The 10,449-nt window shown below is 49.0% G+C and overlaps 3 protein-coding genes across 3 annotated transcripts; 2 read left to right on the plus strand and 1 right to left on the minus strand.

The window, feature by feature from the left end:
• Nucleotides 1-1,810: 1,810 nt before the first annotated feature.
• Nucleotides 1,811-2,809, plus strand: A1O9_13071 (uncharacterized protein; the record flags this gene model as incomplete). The annotated part of the gene is made up of 2 exons (XM_013398011.1): nucleotides 1,811-2,142; nucleotides 2,236-2,809. 2 exons carry the CDS (start codon nucleotides 1,811-1,813, stop codon nucleotides 2,807-2,809), a joined length of 906 nt encoding a protein of 301 aa, XP_013253465.1.
• Nucleotides 2,810-4,065: 1,256 nt separating this feature from the next.
• On the minus strand, nucleotides 4,066-5,902 carry A1O9_13072 (uncharacterized protein; the record flags this gene model as incomplete). Its single annotated transcript, XM_013398012.1, has 3 exons — nucleotides 4,066-4,619; nucleotides 4,696-5,459; nucleotides 5,514-5,902. 3 exons carry the CDS (start codon nucleotides 5,900-5,902, stop codon nucleotides 4,066-4,068), a joined length of 1,707 nt encoding a protein of 568 aa, XP_013253466.1.
• Nucleotides 5,903-6,532: 630 nt separating this feature from the next.
• On the plus strand, nucleotides 6,533-9,101 carry A1O9_13073 (uncharacterized protein; the record flags this gene model as incomplete). Its single annotated transcript, XM_013398013.1, has 9 exons — nucleotides 6,533-7,213; nucleotides 7,268-7,312; nucleotides 7,363-7,426; nucleotides 7,498-7,750; nucleotides 7,797-7,896; nucleotides 7,960-8,084; nucleotides 8,130-8,340; nucleotides 8,403-8,547; nucleotides 8,605-9,101. 9 exons carry the CDS (start codon nucleotides 6,533-6,535, stop codon nucleotides 9,099-9,101), a joined length of 2,121 nt encoding a protein of 706 aa, XP_013253467.1.
• Between the last annotated feature and the right edge of the window lie 1,348 nt (nucleotides 9,102-10,449).

Consider the following 10,449-nt stretch of genomic DNA (forward strand, 5'->3'; position numbering starts at 1 on the left):
AGCTGTTTGGATTTCAATATGTCCTTCTGTACCCGGTGCAAATAGTGGAGGAATTGATGGAAACACAGAAAAGTCCGCCAGTGCGCTTGTCCAAATTGACGTTGTGCATGAAAAATCAAATTTTCATAGTCAGCGGTCAGACTCGAGAAGAGCGTTAAAACGGGATCCCAACTTTCAAGATAATTCGTCATCATCTGTGGTATTGTGAAGTTTTGAGCTCCAAAGCGATACTTCAACTGCTGAATAGACATCCAGTAACCCATTCGCAGAAGGGGAATGATTTCCTCACATGGTGCAGTTGCGAAAGTCCGAATTAAATACTTCAATGGAATAATCTGTGGAGGGTCCGTTGAAGATGTCTGTGACAGACTCTGGAAGAGAAAGTAGAGGGTTCTATCCCCAGAAGCCTCACTTGCGTCCCAAAAATTCCGGCAAATTCTCCAGAAGTAGATTAAGGCATTGGCTTCCATGATCCCTTGGAGAGCAGGCGCAATACCAGGAAGGATGTTGGTCTTCATCTCCAAAATCCGTTCCAATTTTCCTGTCCTTGCAATTTCAGGAAGGCCGGACGATCTTGCTTAGTTCGTGCTAGCTAGTATTTTAGTCTACCCCCGGCTCAAGGGAGATCAGATCAAAATGTCTTACCATGTCTCCAATGCTGACAGATTCGCAGTCAATATAGCCCTGTACAAGTTGGCAGACAATCTGTTCTCGCTTGAAAATATTCATTTCATTCATTCCGCTTGGTACAGGGGATATTGCCAGCGGGACGATCGGTCTTGATATAGTAGGTATTGCTGCATTTATAGTACTCCTACTGCCCCTCTTTGTTTGGAATTGTGCGATGGGTAGTGACACTTCTGAAGTCCCCGATCTCTTAAATGATCGGCAAGCGTTCTTTTACTGTTTCTGGCTTAGCTACAAAGTATATCAACACAGCAGCTAAAACTCACGTTGCCATAAATCCGTAGACAATTTTCAAAATACTGATAGCCTCCTCATAGCTCCTTCTTTTCCTCAATAACAAATCGGCGTATATCATTTCTGTACACTTCCCAGCACTCAAAGGAGGGACTTGCAACCAAAGTTACCGAGGGAGAAGACCGAGAATCATGTTGCTCCATTTCGTTTAAACCAGCATAATGTTGAACTTCTCACTCTGCTTTGCCGATGTTTGTCGCCTCCGCCGCGCGAGACTAATGTATCTTCTGCACGAAGACCCTCTATTGCCGGCGTGCTGGTCATTTATCATCACCACATTCTGACACGGTCAATTGCAAGTTATTGGTTAGATTATCCGTAAGCTTTTCTTGCAGGACTGTTATCATCCAGGTGCATGAAAATCGTAGGGACTGGAACAGAAGAGTTATAGTGCAGGCGAAGTTATTGGTTGAATTGTACGAACTGTCCCTCTGCAGTTTGAGACAGCCTGATCGCCGATGGCTCAGCATAGAAAGAGCGACCTAAGCAGCTCATCCGAAAGCTATAAGGTCAACTATCTGCCCTTCCATGTTGGCTATTCTTACCATTTCCTTTTCTTCAGACAGGAAGAAGGACTCTCAACCTCAGCCTGCTGTTTGTATGTCATACTCTCGGCATTCTCTAGCAATTCCGACACCAAGGTATGCCACATCATCGATTCGTCCCTTTGAAGCTCCTAGCCATGACAGATGATGCCCTTCACTGACTAAGGATATAGGAAGACTTCCCCTCAACCTCAAGCTTCAACCCGGGAATGATATTTATCCAATTGTTGCTATAAGTCTTCGGATAGCACAAGAAGTTTCCGCGCTCCTTTTAGAAGGCCGAGATGGATTCACTTGTTGAAAGTTCTGTGCCTCCAACGAGATTGCCCGCTGAAGGCAAAGAGTGCCTAAAGCGTCGTGAAAATTTCCAATCTGAATTTGTGCTAGACTGTAAGGACAATAAATGCGGGACATGCATTGGCTATGAAATCAACTGCAAACACCGCCCGGAAATGTGCGAGAAGATCAGACGTCATATGAAAGAAACTGGGCGACTACTCACTGAAGAAGAGGGGCACATGTTCTTCGAGGAACTCTTACCTAAATTCGAAATACCAGTCACCAGGCTTCCAAACTCCGAAAAGTTGAACCAGAATCAATTCGAGGCCCCAGTCAGGTAAGAATTCACTTGTTCCACTTCCTGTTTTACCTCATCATCAGACCCTCTCCTTTCCTTTCTACAGCCTTGAGCTGACCTATGCGCATATAGTCATGCATATCATCGAGGACCGAGTGGAACGAGATCTCTTGTCGAAGCCCACATGAAAAATGAAGATTGGAACGCTGTTTACGAAGCCATCAAGAATGATCCAGTAAGAGGTAGGGGAGGAGAGAAGTTTCCGGGACGGAGACGGGAGGGGGCCACACAATTTGCCCAAGTTTTTGGGCATGAAAACCAGCCTTTGAGCAAAACCGACAAGGACAGGAGTATTGAGACACAAGGGCAGCCTTCGATCTTGACTCCGGTCCATGCGGCACGTAATCTACCGGACACACCTGACACAGCGAAATATTACAACCGGAAAGATACCAAGCAGCAAACTCAACGAGTCAAAACCTCCAAGCAGGTGCAAATGCACCTGCCAGGCATGCTTGGGGCCGTGGAGAATACGTGTGCGTCGTTTCGAGAGAGTACTTTCATTGGATTTGGGAATCTTGGCTCACTTGTCTGGTCCACTGGAGTCCTTTGTGGAACTGGCGGCATGTTCACCATCATCATCCAGGCACCTCCAGATGGCAGCGGTCCTCCAACAATTAAGCCTTCATTTGCGGTGGTCCTGTAATAGCATACCTCCACGTGACTACGTTGTCTGTGGCTCACTGGCGCCGCCGGGCTCTTTAGTGAAGGTGCCTGCCAGGTTCCTGGATGAGGTCTGGAACAGGTGCCCGACTGAGACGCAGGTTTAGCCGATTGCCAAGGGGGACCCTGTTTGACCTCTCCTTGTGCTTGCTCAGGGAGTTCTCATTAATGGCTCAGTTAAAACTCAGCTTAAAGCGGCCTTTGCTCACCCTCTAGGATCAAACCGTATATGGCAATTAGGTTTTTGGTTCGCGAGCAATATAGGTAGCTCGCGCGAAAAGCCTGTTATCCACCGTCCCGTGATGATTAGCCGCTCGCCGCTGTGCTCACCCTCAGCTTACCTGCTGCTTCCTGAGCGCTCACTGAGCACTCAGGGTGTCAACCTGAGCACCTTTAGTTCTCCTCCCAGAAGGAGGGATCGAGCTGCGCTTCCACAGCAGGCACGAGATGCGTTAAGAGTGGGCGAGAATTGCGCTTTGAAGTATTGTTAAATCACTCGGCCTGTCCGTGCGAGTCCGGACCTCCTGCACCACTCTAAAACCGGATGCAATCCGCGTCAATCATACAGGCATTCCCTCGTATCCTGAGGAGGCTGAAGAACCAGTGTCTTTTCAGACGACGTGGGCTTAGGAAGGAAGAGCTCGAACCGATTGTATGTCGGCGAACGCCTGCAATCACGAAGCTCGACAAATGGGGCGTAGTCGAGCAGGTCGCGGCACGTCCTAGGGGTGTCGCCTCGTGAGCAGCAAAGGATCCGAGACGAGCAGGGGCCACGAGAGCTTCATCGAGAAGCGGTGACAAAACGATCAATCTAAGCTGATGCGTCCGTGTAAAATCTCAGATAGAATGCATCCATCTAGAAGTTTTGGTATCCTCGATTTGCGATGTATTGTGTTTGCTAACGCTTGCCAAAGAGTATCCCGCCTACTGTGGAGACAGACTCTGGGATTCGAGAGGTAGTGAGTCTCGACATTTCACCAAGGTCACACAACCCCAGGAATGCTGCTTTCTGGCTTTGATTCTATTAATATACAACCATTATACGACCATATAAGATAGTCTCATACTCCAGACTGCCCGATTCTCCATCAGTTCTATGTCTCAGGCTTGCTTGAGGTACCAGAAACGCGTCAACAGGAGGCTTTCATCAAGGTACGAATCACCACCAGGTCAAGGGTTGTATCCTTTGGGATATGACCAAACGCCTTCCGGCATTACCACCTGTCACCTGAGACGTGGTTATTCCGCGTTAGCGAAGGGAATCAAAGCCACGATCGCAGGGGCAACGACAATACCCTTCGATTTAGAGTCCTCGGAAGAGCTTGCAATGAATATCTCCTCGTTCGGCAGTAGGAGAAGATTCTCCATTTTCATCCCAAGATCCTCGGGCTTGTACTCCACCACAGCTGGCATCAGGCATATCTCAACTTTCTGACCGACGTTGTCCAGCGTTCGTCCCAATTCGTCAACCATCAAAGTCGGCACTGTGGTGGAATCAATCGAAGGGCTATATAATTCATACAGGCGCTCAGACAGTCCCATTCTTGCCTTGAGTTTGAGACATGTCGCGAAGGTTCCGGCCAAGATCTCCTTCCACGGCAACATCTCGGCCTGTGACCCGAGTCCGTTTGCAGCATTGGCAGCGTCCGTTACCATGCTGTAAAGCAGCTCCAGCAGCTGTTCAGCAAGGCTGTCAGCCTGTTCTGCGATTGCGGCCGCAAATTGTCCATTCGGATTCTCGACCAAAGACTGTAGGTTCTTCCTGCGAAGGTCGCGGAGAATCTGTACACCATCTGTAATAGGTCAGCAAACTCCACAATATGACATGTAGGAGTGGTAAAGGCCCTCTTTCTTAAAGCTCAGGCTTACTCATCTGCAATACATTCCTGCAAAGCATCTCATATAGCAGTTCTGTCACCGACTGTGGTCTCGTCGACCGCGGCTTGAATATCAGGTTCATCAGGACCGCAGACAGCAACCCCATCAACATTCGAGCTATTTTTGTCCCCGAGCGGACAGGCTGCGAGATGAGAGCATTAAAGCGGTCTCGAAACAACGGCCCATGATCAGCTTTGAGAAGTCCTTGAAGATCTAGCCCGCTGCCTTGAGCCAGTGTTTTCTTGACCTTGGGGACACAAAGACCAACACTTAGCAGCGAGTACACGACTTGTTGAATATCCAACGCTGACCGTTCCAGCACCGCGGTAATTTCCTTATCAGCTGGTCCCCAAAAGAATTCATTGTCTCTCGGCATAGCGAAAGGACCCAAGGCGGGGTTCTCGTGGTCAGAGTGAAGAGGTGACTGCATGGTAGGAGACTTGTTCGCCTTTATGTGAAGGTCCAGCAGGTTCATTGCCCGAGCCAAGTCGTTTTCGGGATCAAGCGCATTCAGGCTCACCTTAAACACACTGACTTCTGTACACTCGTCACATATGTGTTTTTCTGGTAGGTCTTCGTCCACTTCGGTATTGTAGTAGCAAATGGTATGCTGCCACGAAAAACACTCGTCGCAATGGATGCAGCTAATGTGATGTGTGAAGCCACATCGACAAAGTATAGGATCGACTGAATTGTCACGGACAGTTGATCTCTGAGATCTCCGGAGCGTCTTGGGTGATATGGGGACGTTTGTCCTTGACAGATATCAGTTAGCACAAACACGGGGAAGGTTGTCGTCTTTCCCCTACATCTGCCGTCTTTTCACTTCTTCCGCGATCTCATTAAGCATACCTGGAAAACCCTTATCTGGGTCTTCAAGGCCTGGTAAAGTCCGTAGGAAAGCCCCATACTGATAGAGCGCATAAGGCCGCTTGTCGCCGTCTGCGCTCCCGAAGTCCTTCCAAAGGGAAGCAAGCTTCCTCTCTAGCCTCGATGTCGAGCCTTGGAGTTTAACTGATTTGCTGAGCAATGAAGTTGCTTTAGATATGACGACTTTCATTTCGTCATCTTTTGGTCGGTCTGTCCGAGGAGAGACCTCCGCGATGTGCTGATTGAGGGTACACAGGAGCTCGAAGACTTCCTCCCGCGTCCATCGTGTGGTGCTCTTGGCTGTTGCTATTGGAGCTGGGGAGCTCATTGCCGGTTTTCGGACTATGGAAACTTGACGTGTCTATGCCAGGCTGATTCTATCAGGTTGAAAGGGTCTCGACTAGATTTGAACACTGAAGTCGGCAAGCTGTCTGACCGTCAAGCCAAGTACGCATAAGTGGATTTCGGTCGTACGTCGAGCAACGATGATTTCGAACACATGGAGGCTTTCTGCAAGGCAACTGTCAAACCCTTAGGCAACAGATTTGGCCGGTCAGTCATACATATGTTGCTCGTGCCCTGCAATGTGCAACAAAGACTGTCGAATCCCTGCATATTCTGCAATCAGTACAAGGAAACTAGTTTTGAAGTGGTAGACGCTAAGAGCCGGGCCGTCACCGCCGGAAAACTTGCAGCAGCCCCGTCAAGTGCAGTCCAATCGTTCCACCTTCCCTGCAAGAAATTGAAACAACCCTCTGCACTGGCGCAAGGCAACCGAGACGTGGCACCAAAGGCAGTAAGAGTCCCAGGAGGGTCGAAGATGAGGCTGAGAAAAAGTAGCTGAGCGTATAGTTCGCAACAAAAGTTTTTTCGTTATCCTAGTGATTCATCAACCTTAATAGATTCGAACAATGCTGCGGTTGTGTTCAATTTCTTGACACTGGAGACGACTAATCTTATGGATTTACCCTTTCGTGGCCGTGACCTGCTCCAACCAAATGACAATGAACCTGTGCAACTCAAGGCTGGTCTGGACTTCGGAACAACTTTCACTTCAGGCGTGCTTTGCTGCAGAACACATTCCACAAAATGGCTCCCGGCCCCTACCCCAAGAGCATTTCAAATGTACCAAGGAGCCCCCGGCATTTTGAAAAACCAGCCAAACACAGAAGTGCCGTCATGCGTTCGGTATGAACAGGGTCGCATCAGTACCGGACACGATGCGGAGAGTCGGGACGAGAATGACTGGGAGTCCGCAGTCGAGACTATCAGGTGGTTGAAAGTCGGTCTGGATGATCAACCTGCGCTGGAGAACATGCGAGAAAAGGTGTTGCAGAGCTTGCCATCGGGTATGCCAATTGATTCGGTAATAGAAGACTTCTTGAGCGAGATCTTTGCAAGCTGGCGGCTGGAGATCGAAGACCTAGAATTTCCACCAGATGCCATTATTGAGTTGAACTGTGCCGTACCTGCGGCATGGAAAACAACAAAATCTCGCCTCAGGTTTTCAATGGCGATACTAGCCGCTGGAAAACGAGCACGTCTCAATATACATCCCAATATCCGATTCTGGCCTGAGCCGATCGCTGCCGCAGCATATATGCTTCAGAAAGCCTGGAACCTGAAACGTGACTTGAAGGTACTTGCCTCGTAGGACCCAGTACTTCCCGGACTTTACTAAGCAGCTGACCAGGTCAACGATATCGTTGCTGTTTGCGATGCAGGAGGTGGCACTACAGTAAGGCTTTTCGCCTGCGATCAGTAAAACCGAGCCTAAAACAATCTCAGGACATAACCTTGCTCCGAGTCTTGAAAGTCGACCCGCCCGAATTCAAAGAGCTGGCAACAGATGGTCAGTATATGTTGATACCTCAGACCACGTACAGACGTACAGACGTCCTGAATATGTTGAAATTATTACAGGGATACCGTACGGATCGGAAAATCTTGATCAGAATTTTGAAGTTCAGATCGACACCCGGATCAGGATGGCGGCAGAATGCAATCCCGACTGGGAACCGCCATCAAATGATGCGATAAAACACGTTCTGAAGGTTTTCAAGACACGCGAGAAACGAGAATTCGATGGAAACCAGGGACACTTTCGAATTCGGCTTCAGGGTTTACCTGCAGATCCTCAACGGCGATTCGAAAAAGATCGTATTGACAATCGCAGGTATTGTATTTTCTCAGACTGGACCAGCAGCATTGACCTTCAATAGTGAAGATTTACGGGCAATTTTTGATCCGGTGCTGGACAAAATCTGGAGCCTTCTTCGGCGCATGCTCGAGGTGCAGTCTCTAGAGGAGGCCTTTGTGAAGGTCTGAATTTCCCCAACCTACTATAGCAAGTCGTAATGATTTCGTATTAACCAGATACCTTAGGAACTGCTCTTGGTCGGCGGCTTCTCCGGCAATAAGTACCTCCAAAAATTTCTCACGGAAAAGTTGCATTCATGGACGATCGAACACAGGAAACCAAAGATCAAACTTTGTCCCATTACAAACCCGTGAGAGAATCTTCCATGGAGGATTGTGAACTGCTGACATGTGAGAGTGATTATGCCATCGCTGAGGGCAGCATTTACTGCTCTTCAAAAGAAATCAACAGGATCCATCGCACCAATCAATGCAGCATTGGCTTACCTCAACAACAAGGATGGTCGAAAGGGAGACCGGGTCATCCAACCCAACGGCCTGATCCTGATCCTCTCACTGGAGAATATCTGGTCAGCGACTGCATGGTCTTCCCTAGCAAAAGGGTGGGTCCGATTTATGCTCTGCTTTTGGCCGCTTCTAGATCACGTGTGCTGATTCGTGCTTCTCAGGGTCACGACGTTGCTGATACTGAGCCCGTTGAGCTCCTCAGAAGCTTCCACCCCGACCAGAATATAGTCCCAATTGAAGTCAAGTTGTATAGCGTCGACAACGATGGCGAGGACAACTATCCCTTGGATCACCCAAAAAATAATGGTAAAAATCAAAATTTTACGCAAACTCAATTTGGAATGCTGACGAAATGTTATTTAGGTTATCAGCTATGGGTGATCGTTAACTTCGAAGTTGATGTATCGTCATTCAAGGACAAGCTCGTGACATGGACCGAAGACAATCCGCAGCCGGGTTTCGCACGAATCAAGTCCCGGATCAAGAGCACTGATGGCTCCAATGGGGGACCACGGCAGTCAGAGCGAGTGCGAAAGCTAACAGAAAAACAACGTCTTCTACAAGGCCAGCAGTCCCGCAAAATCACCGGACAGGGCAAAGGCAAGGCTCCTTTATTGCCTCTAGTTTCTGAGCAAGTTGACTTGCCCTCTACTGTCCACGAAAGCGGCAAAACAGAGCTAGCACATACGCAAGACGATGGCTACCTTCAATGGAAAACTCTTAGTTTCTTTTTCTCCATGAGGCATGAGGATGGTATGCAGACGCATTATATACTTGAATGTCCGATGGCACCGCCTGGCGAAAGGAAGACGGAAGGTGTTGCAAGCCTGACTTGGATGCATGAAACGGGGACGTGCTGAAGCCCTTCTTGTAGATTGGTACTAATGGATAGAGATCTCACTGCTTGATTGGCTTCGTATAGTACTCGAGAAAGACAAGACCTTTCGGCCGCGGTGTTCAGGGAGTCCACGGTCGGATCTTCTTCATCACGCCATGGAATGTCGGTCGCGGCGCAGAAGCCCATGAAGTCTCTACTGGTCACCAAGTCAGGTGCTTCAGCGCTTAGTCGGAGACCACATTCTCAGACCTCCTCCTCGCTCGGAGGTGGTATTCCGTGCGAAAGAGCAGAGTCCTGCATTCCACAAAGTGTCCAACTGCGCGGCCTATTAGCGGACCTAACCTGGGACACGTATAAGGAAAACGACGGCAGTAGAGATGGACGTTAAATCGGAGAGGGCGAGCGTGACTTACAGGACGTAGGATGTAGAGTCGCATCTTGACTCGCCTTAGTCTTACCGTTGTACTTGCCATACTCACGAAGCCTGTCCTTCTCATTGTGTACACCTCCTTGGTAGCCTCGAGCCGCCGCACGAGCTCGGAGTTCATCCGTCGTCTGTGGCCGTGAATGAGCCATCGGCGCGAAGGCAGGCGTATTACTGGGAGCGATACGCGAACCGAAAGCTCATCCGACAGACAAAGCGTGTCAAGGACGACAGGAATCGGGAGGGGAGGGCGGCAGCAAAGGCGAAGAGGACTGCTCGTCGTGAAGACTGTACCGATGAAGGAATCCTGGGCGACGAAAAGCCATCCTTATACGTCGAAGGTGGATCTGTTCATGACCCTTGGAGTGGAAACCGAAGGGGGAAGGAAATCGCAATGGCGCCTCACTTACAGAACCCTGGAAAGAGACACACTAATCAACCTTCGACGCGGAGTCCCTGTCTGGTGCAGGAACCGAAATTCATTTCCGAAGAGAGCCGGAGGATGGTGCACGAGGTAAGTGAAACTTGAGAAAGTGAGTGAGATATGAGCGGTGTTTAGAGGAGCGAACATTGAGTGAGGGGCCTGGTGAGCTAGCCGTTGATTTACTATCTTCAGCCGCCAAGAGTATGCTCGCCTGACTGAGGTCACGTGCTATCTATGTGTGTCTGGGTGTTTGTGACAGGCAAGCGCTCACACAACGTCCGTTTCGTCAGATTTTGCGCAGCCAATGCTAAGTCGGACACCCATCTAATGACCCACCCCCCTAATGACCCGGCTTTTACTATATAAAACGCGTAAATAGTACCCCTATAAACTCTATAGATTTTATAGTTATTAAAGTCTAGTTTAAAGTTTGTCCGGGGGACAAGGTTTAGGATCTATTATGGAAGTAGCTAAAGACCGTAGAAAGAAGGAGTAGAATATATAGTCGCTTCCTATCTTATT

The sequence above is a fragment of the Exophiala aquamarina genome, assembly GCF_000709125.1.
Source record: "Exophiala aquamarina CBS 119918 chromosome Unknown aczIA-supercont1.53, whole genome shotgun sequence".
Classification (NCBI taxonomy): domain Eukaryota; kingdom Fungi; phylum Ascomycota; class Eurotiomycetes; order Chaetothyriales; family Herpotrichiellaceae; genus Exophiala; species Exophiala aquamarina.